This window comes from Maylandia zebra, linkage group LG13 (assembly GCF_041146795.1).
Source record: "Maylandia zebra isolate NMK-2024a linkage group LG13, Mzebra_GT3a, whole genome shotgun sequence".
NCBI lineage: Eukaryota > Metazoa > Chordata > Actinopteri > Cichliformes > Cichlidae > Maylandia > Maylandia zebra.
The window spans coordinates 18,543,500-18,557,260 of NC_135179.1; the positions used below are offsets into that span (position 1 = coordinate 18,543,500).

Sequence of the window (13,761 nt, forward strand, 5' to 3'; positions counted from 1 at the left end):
TACTTAACTTGGCGGAACCAATATTTATTTATTCGATTATTTATGTATTATTTTTTAAAGAATTTCACTTATTTCTTGGACGATCCCTCAACATCGCAGATTTGGCGATTTTTAACATTAGGCCTATCTTTTTTTCCCCTCTCGGCAATTCCTTGATAATATCATATAACGAGAGTGTGGGAAATGAGATGAATCCGGCAACCGTGAGAGGCATAAAGAATGCTCAGTGCTAAATTGTTGTCTGTGAATTATTTATGGCTTATTTATTTGTGGAAGTTTTAGGATGATTTGGCCACGAAAATGTGGCCACAATAATAGTTCCTCTTGACACTGGTAAAAGGAAAGCAAAAACCTTTTTTGAATAAATAAATAAATGATCAGCTTCAAGCGCTACAAGGAAAGAAAATAATAATTATTATATTAACAATTATATTATATTGTATATTAATAGGTAAATTAATGAGCTTTCATTTTAATTTACCTTTGTGCTTAAGGGATAAACGTGCTGAAACGAGACACCTCTCTTCTGGTCGACTATCTTTGGCCAGGTCCAGGCGCCAGGGTTTGAGGACCCATTGCTCTCAAACCGTGTGGAAAGAAAAGAAGAGCATGTCCACATAATCTCATCCGCTCACCATCAACAAGGCGCTGTTTAGAAATGGATAGCGTCACCCCCTCCCATGGAGATACACGTCTATTCAAAAAAGGCCGGTTTAAGTGGAGTAGTTTAAGTCAAGAGCTGAACTGAGTCTGAAAAAAAGAAAAGCTCTGTGCACTCTGAAAAAATATAGTGGTCACTTAGTGCTGCTTGGACGCAAATTTAAACATTAAATAATTTATCAAGATTTACTAATAAGGAAAAGTAATTTCCACACAGTGGAAGTTTGCGCGAGTTAGGTGGAATTTACGTGATAGAAGCTCGTAAAGCAACCCAAAGGGCAGTAAATCTGGTCATTTTGTTTCCCAAATATTTACTCATTCCTTTTTAATGAGTGCAATAATTTAAAAATACCAAACATAGACATAAATGAGTAATAGCTGTGTGTGTGTGTGTGTGGGGGGGGGGGGGGGGGGGGGGGTTGCTTTGTTTTGTTTTATTTAAAGTGTTTAGGAGAAAATCATTAATACCCCAAAAGAGATTACGCGGTTAAAACAATTACTTGTATACACGGGTCCGAGCAGAGTCACCACGCTTTCGACCTAGAGTGCACAGGGCCTCTAAAGCCCCCCACTGACCATCATCACGGGCTTCGCGTGCCACCGGCAGTCCAAAAGTGGCCAAGTAAAGACTCGTGTTTACGGAGCGGAAGAGTCTGTTTCCTGCCTTTAACAAAACCCAGACTCCCAGAGAGTGTCAAGGAGCGACTCGTTGGTGAATGCGACTCCCCAATACATCATCTTCATTTCTGAATCGTCTTGATAGCCTCGGTAAGGTCGAGTCCACAGCAGAGGTCAGAGCGGATACAGGCTGCAGAGGCCTAAGCCTTAAAAAAAATTAAATGGATTTTGAAAAATAACTTAAAAAAAAACCCCGATCAGCTTTCTGCCTCCGTGGGAGTCAAATTTCAGTCACTCCGCACAATTCACTTTCTGGTGAGTTCTTCAAAGTTAGTGTTTTGCCAAGCAGCGCTTAACGTGTCTCTTCTTGTTTCCCTCCTTATCTCCATATTTCTGGCAGTCTAACGTATACTGAAGCAGGGCTTCGGCATCAGAGGGGCAGGTGTACAGTACACCACTGAGATACAGGGTGCACAGAGCACAGACCAGACGTTTGAAGAAATAACAACATTTATCATCGCTGCTTCTGGGTTTTGTGTCTGACTGGTTGATGCAAACAGCTGTTTATTTATGAGAGAATGAAGGTTTGATATTATGACTTGACAGAGTTGTGCAGAAGAGCACTTACAATCCTTTTACAATGGAGGTGATTATTAACAGGCTCTACCAACAGCCTGTATGTGTGATGAGGAACTCAAGTGTGACTATCCATTTGTCTTAAAGTGCTCTTAATCAGCCAATAACAACAATAGATTGCTACTTTAGGAAAATAGATTAGCTCAAGTGCGTTTTCCCCAATGTCCAACAAGTCCAACAGGATTATTTAACTGGGTGTGACGCTTTCCCCATCATCTTGCATATAGGGCATGCAATATGTAAATAATGAGGCTGTGCATTACAGAAAAAAAAAACTTGAAAAGATTGTGAGAGCAGATACAGAGTGTGTCCGCCTCATGTAGCTCATAATTAACTTTCCGTTTTCCTTTAATTTCATGGTCAACAGAAAGAATGGCAGTGGACCAAACTGTTGTGTGGCAGTAATGTCTCAGTTCTTCTGGGTCCCGGAAGGTGAGTCTTATCAGCAACCCATGTGGTGGTGTCAGTAGCCAGGACCCAGACTGTGCTATTGTGCCGCTGCCTGGAACCGAGTGACGGATGACAGCACCTTCTCATTGGAGGAAATGAGGAGGCCAAAGGCGAGCCCGCGTCGGGCCAGATTTTTCAGCAAAAACCCTGTTCTCACCCACTTACTTTGGACTCTGATAGAGCCATATAGTCCACAAAGGCAGGCCTATGATAATAGTTAACACTCCCTCAGGGCTCATTGTGTTAACCAGGTTAGGAAAAAAGATACCCTAATTAGCTGTCTTGTTTGAAAGACAGTGAGAGGGTGATTTGTTTGAGAGCTGACACCTTGTTCTGTGTATCACAGTTCTAACTTAGAGACCATGAAAAGAGGAAGTGAGGTCAGGCCAGTCTGGATCCCCTGCCCTTTGCCCTCCCTTGGGCCTCATAAATTAGGCTGCTGTAATTCCCTCCCAGACGGCCTTGCCCCAGCAGGTGTGTGTTTGTATATATGAGTGCGAACAGAGGGGGATGTAAGGGTTGTAATATCTATGATCTACAGTGTTGGGAATGTAGTTTGGGAGGAAACAAGCAACCTAAATATGCTTATCCTCTCTGCTGCCATGCAGTCAATGTAGATAAAGACAGTGCGGGGAGGCAGGCTTTCAAATGAGAGGATGTAGGTGCCTCTAGTTGCTTATATACGCTGTCCCACTTGGCTAGAGCTGGTGAAATTTTTTTTTAAAAATTATCAAAAGGTTGAATCAAGTTCAGCTTGCTGCTGGAGGAACTCTCTCTAACTTGCTGAATCAGTAACAGCTCTCTTGGGAAGGACAATGTTACCATAAAATAAAAGTATGCGTGCATCCTGGCTTCCAGAGGTAAACATCCTTGAGAGAAAATATTAGCATCTGTCCAGCAACCGCGGTGGTATTTCTATCAAAGTGACAGACTGTTTTGGCAAATATCTGACTAGTTATCAATAAAGTCCCATTTTTGTAAATACTAACTGTATAAAATATCTAACAATGCAGCTTCAGCACGCAGCGGGTTTTGGCAATGCTGATGCTCAGATTAACCATTAGGATCAAAGCTGACCAGGCCTTCAATCAGACAGCTTTGCTACAAGCTCCAGCGCTGGCAGGCATTCATCCTCATATATGAAGATACAGAGTCCCAGATCTGTAGCTGACCCTGAACTTTGACCTCCTAGCAAAAGGGAGAATTGGTCTCCCCATCTGGATTCAAAATATACAACATAATTAGAAGTCATGAAAGATAAAGTTTGTTTCCTTTGTCACTTATCATATTTGTGTCTCTTTACCTAATCCAGACAAAAAAGCAAGTACTTTGGGTTAAAAAAAAATTAAAAAAAACATCTTCCACTTCCTGTCTTTGTGTCTTAGCGTGCATATTTGTATAAAGCCAAAGTGCCTGAGTTGGTAAAAAGACAAAATCAATCAAGTGGAACAACACAACGTAGACCTTGTGTTTGAGGTTCCACCCAGCTTGAAGGCCACATCAGCGAAAAACAATGAGACACAACCATTTTTAATATTCCTTCAAAGTCCAAATGCAGTCCTGTTAAAAAGTACACCCAATGATTCAGTAGCTACCTTTAGAAGCAGTAACTCGAAGTTATAATTTTCTGTTTAACTTTATCAGTCTCTCACATCGCTAAGAAGGAATTTTGGCCCACTCTTTTTTACATTATTGCTTCAGTTCATGTGGGCATTTATTTATGCACATCCCTTTATAGTATTTCAATCAGGTTGAAGTCAGGACTTTGACTGGGCCATTGCAACGCCTTGATTTATTTTTTTCTTCTTCATCCATTCTGCTGTGGATTTGCTGCTGTGCCGGGAATCACTGTCTTGTTGTATGACTCAGTTTTAGCGAAGCTTTATCTTTTAGACAGATGGCCTCACATTTGTTTCTACAATACTTTGCTATTCAGAGGGGTTCAATGTCGACTCAATGAGCGCAAGCTCCAACTTTGTAAACCTAAGCCATCCTGCCATGTCCTTTTTTAGAAAGAGGAAACTCTTCCAAATAAGCCATACACATTCAGTCTTTTCATAATTGTACTGTCGTGAACTTTAACATTTAACATGCTAATTAACGTCTGTAGAGTCTGAGATTTAGCTTTCTAGTTTGTCTGCAGTTTCTCTGAATGTTTCACAAGACTGCATACTGCCGTGTGTACACTTTCTTATTCACTGTATGTGAATGTATACATACCAACTTATACTCAAGCAAAACAGCTAAGGCATTTTAATGGTTTGTTTTAATTTACCTCTGTATTTTTGGAAATGTTTGATTAATTAAGACAAATTTCAGGAGAATGTTATGTAAAATAAATATAGGACTTCCTGTATCTTATTATCTGTTTCTAGCAGTTGTGTTAAGCTAACTATACTGGCAGTTTGCCCTTTTCTGCATTGTCAGGTGCAAGAGGACTATATATCACCATATCGATCTGAAATATGCTCACTATAGTGCTTAGGTGTTGTTTTATTTTGCGTGAGTGGCACATGCAGTCTTAAATTGTCAGGCTTCTTCCAATGGTGTGTAGCCCTTATGTCAGTGAGTTTACTTTTTGCCTCCATGTTGTTAACTGTGGGCTCCATACATTTGAACTTGTGGAACATACAGACCCCGTCAAAGCAATATTAGGCATGAGATGTCTGAGATTTTGCATCTTCCAGTACAATTCAACTAAGGTTGCACTTGGATGTATTCGTGGCTCATACTACGGTAGTTCACTGAGTCCAGTTGTAGGTTGTCATCTTTTGTCAGCAGGGTAGAAATCTGCATGCACACAAAAAAAGGAGATTTTATGTCATGATATCAAATGGAGCACAAAAGACATTTGCAACCTAAACTTGCACAGACAAACGCTCATGCACCCTGGTTGGAATGTAGTCTGACACAGAGATTACTGATATCTATTACTGCATGCACGGTCCGTCAGTCACTGATCTGCTCAGGGAGCAACAGGGAGGTCCTGTGCTCTTTGTTGTTGCTGTGTCTAGTTCCTTGTTAGAGAATTGATGACACTGTCTTTAGAAAACAAACAAGGCGGGAAGCTAAAAAGGTGGTCACTCACCACAGCTCTCTGACCCAGAGACACCGGGGCCAGAGCAACATGTGAACGGCGCTGAAACTTTGCCCTAGGAATGCACAGCGGTGTGTGCGCACACGCTCTTGTTTGTGTTTCTGTGATACCGCAGCTGGAATGTGACTGTCTTGTGCCTGAATGCCTTTGTGTGTTTTAGTGTCAGCTTCCTATAAGCAGCGCTGATAACCTGCATGCAAAATTTTAAAGAGAGAAAAAAATCAGATTAAACAAAACCCCATTCACACTTTGACTTTTTTGTCATATTTGTGTTACTCTGCTGGATGCCAAAACAAATGTTCTGTGTTTCCTTCTCAGGGAAATGCAGAGAAAGTGCAGGTGAATGTTGGGCTGAGTAATTGATCGATCTAGCTGTGACACACTCTCTTTGGAGAAACTGTCTTGCTAGAGGCTACTTCTGTCACTCCCTGCTCTGACTCACGCTTCACATCACAGCCCAGATCGTGGCCCTGGGCCTCCTCTGTATGCACACACTGAGCCCCGCCCCAGGCCCCCAAGCCTTGCTCTAAGGGAGCTCAAATCCCATAATTGCAGAGCTGACAGTGATAGCTAACATACGAGACACCCTCACCTGGTTGGAAAGAATGAAAACATCTACTGTCAGCGTGAAGTGAGGAGATGAGTGGGGGTGGGACCAAGTGGTGAGGAAAGTTAGCAACATGTGGGACAAAACACTGGGGAAAATAGTAACTGGGTGTTGTGTGATAGCAAGGTGTGGGATTAACTGTAGCACTTTAGCTAGGAATGTTTTTGTAAGGGGTTCATAAGGCTTAACCAAAGATATAAAAAGGCTTAAATAATGATTTGTCCATGGCTGAAAGATCAGAAGTTAGACTTTGTTGCTAGTTATTATCATTATCTTATTTTATTTTATTTTATTTTATTAGGAGGGGTAGGGTAGGAGGTGAAGACTGTGAAAATAAATTTGACAAATTTATATCCAAAAGCATTACTTCATATTCACACTTAATTAATATAACAGCCATGCATTTGTATAAGGAGGAATGCTTACAGTGTTGCAGATCGTTGATTCAGTTTCTCTGGATGCAAGAATCCAGACAAATACTTGGGAATTGTCTTGAGCACCCACAGTGCTTCTTGTACCCACAAAATCACAAGGACAGCATGCAAACTGAAACACAGCAAGGCCTCTGCAAGTTCAAATCTAGAGTCCTTCTCGATGTGAGGAGACAGAGCAAACCACTGCTCCACCTAAAAGGTTGTCTATAGTAGTGCTTCTCTGAGTCATAAAGCATGAATGCCTTGAATAAATGGATTCCACAAACTTTTTTTAAAGCATTTTTTCCTGGTTAACTGTAGGAACAGAAGCAATATTCAAAAATAATATCAGTATATTATCAGCTTATAGCAATATATATTTAAGACTATTTATACCTGTGTACATATTTATCACATGATTTAATGATAACAATAAATTTCTGCTGCTTGTATTTAATCCCGTTCTGTTTTCGTGGTCTCCACTAAGTACTGGGAGGGGGAAAATCATCTATAGCAATTACGTTTCATTATAACCATTGCCAACTCTGTCTGTCTTCTGTTTAGTGCTGGGCAAATATTTTGCAAGAGATCTGTAAGAACCTCTTAGTGAAGATATCCTGCTGCAGCTAAAATCAAGGCAGATGGGCCTGGGACTGAATAAAAAGAGCAAAGCTGCAGGAGCAAAACAAAGAAAAACGAAGAACTAGTGCAGGATGACAGTTGTCAGTGCGTTTATAAGTGAGCTGCTTCAGATTTGGTGGTGTCATTTGAGCCAATGATAGTATAGGAATATAATAAGCACAGTCTTAAGTACATTGGCTTGGTCCGTGTGGTGTTCTCTATTTTATCTGTCAGAGACATTAACAGCAATTAATGACATATAACTTCTCCTTAAAATAAGATTACCAACATAACTGGTTTGTCACAAAATACTTCTTGTTACTTCTTGTTACAAATATAGTATGGATGCCTTTGCAAAAAAGGCTAAAATGCACACTTGTTAATGTGAATAAGAGAAATATTCCTAATCTAGAAATTAATGTTAAAAATATATTTCCTTAAAATACGTTTTGTGCAAATTATTGCACATTACAAATTATTATCCAGGACATGTAAGTGTGATTTTTATGTTGTCCATGCAGAAAGTGGAGCTAAATTGTATTTTGTACTCTAATGAGCATTTTAAACTATAACAGTCCATCAGTGCATGGGAACATCTGATTGTATTGTTCATGTTTTAAATCTTTTAATTTGATATGTTAAAAATGGCTTACAGTTAAACAAAATAGAAAAAAGAAAATAATTTATTTAAAAAAATGTAAGTAGCATGAAAACACTCAAAGCCAGCACTTCAGCACTAGACAAATATGTGTGTATTTAATTTCACCCCACATAAACTTTTATAACCCATCATTTGTCATAATGCGAAACTTTTGAACTACAAAAACTAAAGTCGAGCCGTGCAACTGCACTCTTATTATACCAGACAGAAAACATAACTAAGTCTTGTCTTCCCACAAAGTCGCCCTCCTGGTCCCGGAGAGCAGGCTGGAGTGGCCTTCATTTATCAACCACTTCAGCTCCTGCAGACAGCTGTGGGGAGAGCACAGAGGAGCCAGTGTGTTTACACCACAGCTCAGCCTAGGCCCTCAGGACAGAACAGATTAGGACACTTGCACATATTCGTCTGCAGAGCGTGGTGACCTAAGCGTGATAGCTGTCTGATCAGCCGGAGTTCGTATTTACATTTATGATGTGACGATGATACAGCAATCAGTCTGTGAGCTCTGACCTTAATTTGTGTTCTATTATTTATTAATGGAAGAATTCTTTCTGTACCAAGTCATGCCAACTAAAGCTCTGTTTAGATGCTCTAGATATGAGCTTTAAAGCAGGTTTATAGCACCACCTTGTGGCGTAGAAATTAAATGCGCTAATCTCATGCACCGCCCACTCGCAGTGACGCTTCCTCAACCCCACACATTAGCTAGAGGATTTGTCAATCCCCTGCCCGCGGCGTTCATTGGGCAACAGCGCCTGTGCGTTTGTTTTATTGACCTTTGAACTGACAGGGATCAACGCCGAGAGCGATTTCTATTGGTAAATCCACTCACACCCACTTTGCAGTGACCAAATCCAAGTTGAAGGTGAAAGTCTTCCATCATCCCGCTCAGCCAGCTGATCAAGTGACAGCTCGTCTCTTCGTGCTGCCGCAGCCTCCCACAGTGCAAAAAAAAAAAAAAGTAAACAAATAAATAAATATATATATATATATTTATTTTAAAAAATGTCGCTATTTTCTGAAGTCCCCCAGGCTGCCCCTGTGGCTGTCTTCAAGTTGACGCAGGATTTCAATAACGACCAGTTTCCAAATAAGGTGAACCTCGGAGTAGGAGGTAAGTTGTGCATTGTTGTCAGTCATTCATTGCATCCCAGAGGGAAAGGTTCTCCAGCCTGTCTTACACCGAGTTCATCTATGTTTGTATGATGGTGCCCTCATATGAATTTCTAACAAGTTGTTGTTATTATAATCAGAAAGTGACACAAAATTGACTGCTAGCCTCAAACTAAGCACAGCAATAGTTAAAACAGCCTGCTGACTGATATCTGAGCTGTAAAATCTAAACAGAAGCTATCTAGATGTAACTTTAATCAGTTTAGTACACCAGGCAGTCCAGAATGGTGATGGCTCACCTGTGCTGTAATTATTGCTATTGCTTAAATTCATTTTCGGATTAATCTGGCCGCGCTACAGGCTACTCAGTCATCACACACCCACCAACTACTGATTGCAGCTCTGTTGATAATATATCTTTGTTCTGCAATTAGTGTGACACTGAGAGCTGAATCATCTCTGTCCTCTGCTATCCTGCACCTCTCACTCAGCAGACCAGGCAGCTGATTGGATTACTGTTCTGTCATTACACAAGAACAAGCAGGAGTTTAAATTTATTACAGCTCAGTCGTGCTTCTCTCCGAAACAAACCACTGCCACATTTCGTCCTTGAGAGCAGCTGTTTTCTGTGCTAACCTTTCTGCAAGGAGTTATTTCTTCGCTGCTTGCATTGCACAGGAACAGTGTGAGAAGCGTTGATCGCTTAGCTCTGTTTTGGCAGGACAAGGATACCTGAGTCCTGTGATTAGCAGAGGAGGCCGAGGCCTCGTAATCCCTTTCTTTCTCCAGATGGTCAGCTGCTACATGGCAGCTGGGAAATGTAGGCCACACATTTCTCTCTACCTAAAAAAACACAGAGATCTGAAAAAGATCCTTGACTGTAAGGATTTTCTGCTTTTCTGTGACTTTTCAGTCACACGTGACTATAGTACCGGCCCTAGATCTTAATTTAGATGTATTATTACAGATAATCAGTGCCTTTCCAGCTAGTGGACATAACAGAGAGAAAAAGGTAGATCATCGACATCGCCTGGCTAAATCACCCAACAGATATTGAAAGTGCGCCTGTCACAAAACCCTGTGATCTTTGCACTTCTGTTATGACTCAAGAGTCCCATAAAGTCACAAACATCAGGATTACCAAGGTACAGGTGTTAAGCTCGCAAGCTAACCACTTCTGTCTGCTGTATCTGTTTACTGAGCAATTTAAGGAATGTTATATTTAATCTTACTTAGAGGTTTCTTTTTGCTTAAAACTCACTAAAAAAACAACATATCAATGCAGGAGGGAAGGGCCGCTTCCTACTATATTAAGCCATTCTTTCACTTTTTTCTGTAACATTAAATCGCATTGTTTCTTGCAGCCTATCGGACAGATGAAGGCCAGCCCTGGGTTTTGCCGGTGGTGAAAAAAGTGGAGAAGATCATTGTGCATGATGACAGGCTAAACCACGAGTACCTGCCAATCCTGGGCCTGCCTGAGTTCAGATCCTCAGCCTCCAAAATAGTACTGGGAGACAACAGCCCTGCCATCCAGGAAAACAGGGTTTGTGGAGTCAAAAGCCAAACGACACTCTTTGAATTTCTAATGTTTTTACATTTAAACTGACTGTTCGAATGTCACTGCCAGGTCGGGGCTGTCCAGTGTCTGGGTGGTACGGGTGCTCTGAAGATAGGCGCAGAGTTTCTAAGGCGGTTCTACAATGGGAGCAACAACACCAAAACACCCATCTATGTGTCTGCACCTACCTGGGGTACATTCAAGCACACACACAAACATGCAGTGAAGTAGCACACACCTGTAGAGGACTTTAATTTACAGGTTGTTTTGTGAACTTTCCCCAGACTTTAAACTGTAGTTGTTGATAAAGTGTTCTATTGATAAATGTCTTGTTTACAGCTGCATGTTATCAGTGAGCCTGGCTGTATTGTCAGGTCGGATGTGAGGAGTATTTAAAAAAGCATTATTCACTCTTTTATCTAATGAAAGCAATGATAAAAATCGAACGCTGCCCTCAGAGTTTTTCTTACTGTTTTTCTCAGAAAATCACAATGCTGTGTTCAGCAGCGCTGGCTTTGAGGATGTTTGTCCGTACAGGTACTGGGACACGGAGAAAAGAGGCCTTGATTTGGCTGGCTTCCTTGGTGACTTGGAAGTAAGTACTGCGTGGCAGCATACTGTTCACTTATTACTACATTTTGGTCTTCTGGGTTTCACGTTGCTTCTTCATATCTCCGTTTCCCACAGAGTTGTCCAGAGCACTCAGTCTTTGTCCTGCATGCTTGTGCCCATAATCCGACAGGCACAGACCCCACGCAGGAGCAGTGGAAACAAATCGCTGAAGTTATGATGGTAACATGCGTATAAAGTGCATGCAAACATATACAAATTGTCTGTACTGTGGTCTGAACTGCCACTACTGGCAAAAAGGTGTCATTTTAAACAGGATATTATTTTGCATGCACAGTGTTTATCTCAGTATGATAACCCTTTGATCTTTTATCCGGTTCTCTCCCAGAGGAGGAAGCTGTTTGCGTTCTTTGACTCGGCTTATCAGGGATTCGCCTCAGGTAGTCTGGAGAAAGATGCCTGGGCGGTGCGCTACTTTGTTTCCTCGGGCTTTGAAATGTTCTGTGCCCAGTCGTTCTCCAAGAACTTCGGACTCTACAGTGAGTGATCCTGTGTGTAAAGTGTGCTTTGTATGAATCTACAGAAAATCCCAAGCTAAATCAACTGCAGGGATTAAACTTTGCAGGAAGAGTAACCTTAATATACATCTGTCTGTGAAGGTTCTCAGTCATCCAGTCATCTTAATATACATTGGTCTTATTTTCAGATTATGCTGAGTATAATGTGCACAGAATACATCAAAAACTCTGTTAAATTGAAAGGAATAGCCACAAAATTCAAATTAAGCAAGTCTCAGATTCACCAGAGGAGGAGCTGTTTATCAGATACTGCACCTACACATCAGGTAACAGGTATTAGCTGCTGTATTGTTTAACTGTGACATGTTTTTGTCCCATCAGACGAGCGTGTGGGCAACCTGACCGTTGTGGCTCGCGATGCAGATAACCTGAAACGAGTTCTCTCCCAGATGGAGAAGATTGTCAGGATCACCTGGTCCAACCCACCGTCTCAGGGAGCTCGCATTGTCACCATCACTCTTACCTCACCTGAGCTTTTTAGTGAATGGTAAGTGTAAAATAGCATCATTAAACGATGACTCATACCTGTGCATGAGGCAATATTAAAAAGCAGTCGATATCAGACATGCAGAGTGTTTTCATTCTCTGACTTTAGGCAAGAGAATGTGAAGACCATGGCTAACAGAGTCTTGCTGATGAGGTCTCAGCTGAAAGCTAAGCTCCAAGCTTTGGGGACACCAGGGACCTGGGACCACATCACAAACCAGATCGGCATGTTTAGCTTCACAGGCCTCAACCGTGAGTACAGCAATCACTTCCTTCTGCACACAATCACAGCTCAGTAAAAATGCACATTCCACTGGTCAGTTTAACAAACAATTTCATGGCATCCAAGTTGTTTTAGTTTTTGGGGGGTCGATTTTAAAAAGATCTTTAAAAGATTCAAACACAGTCAGTAAAACTTAAACCAGTATCTGGTGATTTTCCTGCAGCCAAACAAGTGGAATATTTGGTGAAGGAGAAACATATCTACTTAATGGCGAGCAGTCGCATCAACATGTGCGGTTTAACCACTAAGAACATCGACTACGTGGCCGAGTCCATCCACGAGGCCGTCACCAAGGTCCAGTAGAAGAACGGCACCATATCTCCAATTCTCACCACTTCCTGCTGCATTCCTGATCCATCCTGATCACAGGGAATGTGTTTGCATCCAGGTTTCCAGATTTTTCTGGAGCAAATACAATTTCTCATGTGCACAGAGAGCTCACAGGCCCCTGGTTTCTCATTCTTTTTCAGTATTTGTGCTATGCTAGGCTAAATGCATGCTGGGACCAAGTTCTCTATAGACTGCACAAAGATCGTTTGGATCTTTTTTTAAGAGCCACAATTTTCCAAACTCTGGAGTACTTATGTAATTGTGTTCATCATTTTTCACCCTTATCTTAGTCCCCAATGTATTGTTTGTAGCTCAAAATATGTGTTTCGTATTTCAAGTTTTATGCATCATTTAGAAGCAAGTCTGTGGCTGTATTACGGTTCCTCAGCAGCACTGACTCTACAGTCTAAAAATGTTATACTGTTCATGACTCATCCATTCAAAGTGTGAAATAGAAGTATTTGTGTGGACAGCAGTAAGAGTTGTTAAGGGGAATGAGAAAAAGAGAATATTAACATGACTAATCTGTATATTTGTGTTTACCACCCCGACGATGAATGAAGAATAAAGAGGCAGTGTTTGTCATTTGTAGATTAAATGTGAACAAATGTTCTAAGGAGGATTTAAGCCTGAACTATGTATTCATGACAAAGCTCTATGCTAATGACCTCACATTTAATCTGTATTTGTAGAGTCTTTTTTTTTGCTTCCAGTTGACATTCAGTGAGCACAAATGACACTGAGCGTTCTGAACAGGTGCCGTGAACCTGGGGTCGTCACTGCATGCTGAAGGGTTTTGATGTTTCTGGTTCTGTCAGGTACCTGCCAGTGGACGTTGACTGTTCATAGCAGCCGGGCACTGTTACGCAACATTCGTTTGTCACAGCACAAACAAACTAATGATCAACCAGGTTGCTGTCGCACTACTACGCAGGGCATTTACGAAACAGCAATGAAAATGTCCTCAGACATTCTGATCAAATGAATGAACTACTTCAATAAAAAACTGTCAAACAGATGTGTGTGAAACTGAGTGATAGTGTTTGCATATAAGCACCGACCTTTAGCAGGCCCTGC

At 41.3% G+C, this 13,761-nt stretch overlaps 1 protein-coding gene across 1 annotated transcript; it reads left to right on the forward strand.

The window, feature by feature from the left end:
* The first annotated feature begins 8,635 nt into the window (after nt 1-8,635).
* Nucleotides 8,636-13,628, forward strand: got1 (glutamic-oxaloacetic transaminase 1, soluble). Its single transcript, XM_004555813.3, has 9 exons — nt 8,636-8,877; nt 10,241-10,422; nt 10,507-10,630; nt 10,920-11,032; nt 11,125-11,229; nt 11,396-11,546; nt 11,907-12,072; nt 12,181-12,323; nt 12,518-13,628. The coding sequence occupies exons 1-9, from the start codon at nt 8,769-8,771 to the stop codon at nt 12,655-12,657; spliced, it is 1,233 nt and encodes a 410-aa protein (XP_004555870.2). The 5' UTR covers nt 8,636-8,768; the 3' UTR covers nt 12,658-13,628.
* Nucleotides 13,629-13,761: the final 133 nt, after the last annotated feature.

Coding starts and splice junctions, on each gene's coding strand:
- got1 (XM_004555813.3), top strand. CDS start 8,769: ATGTCGCTATTTTCTGAAGTCCCCCAGGCTGCCCCTGTGGCTGTCTTC. Junction 11,230..11,395: donor AAATCGCTGAAGTTATGATG/GTAACATGCGTA, acceptor GTTCTCTCCCAG/AGGAGGAAGCTGTTTGCGTT. Junction 11,547..11,906: donor CAAGAACTTCGGACTCTACA/GTGAGTGATCCT, acceptor TTGTCCCATCAG/ACGAGCGTGTGGGCAACCTG.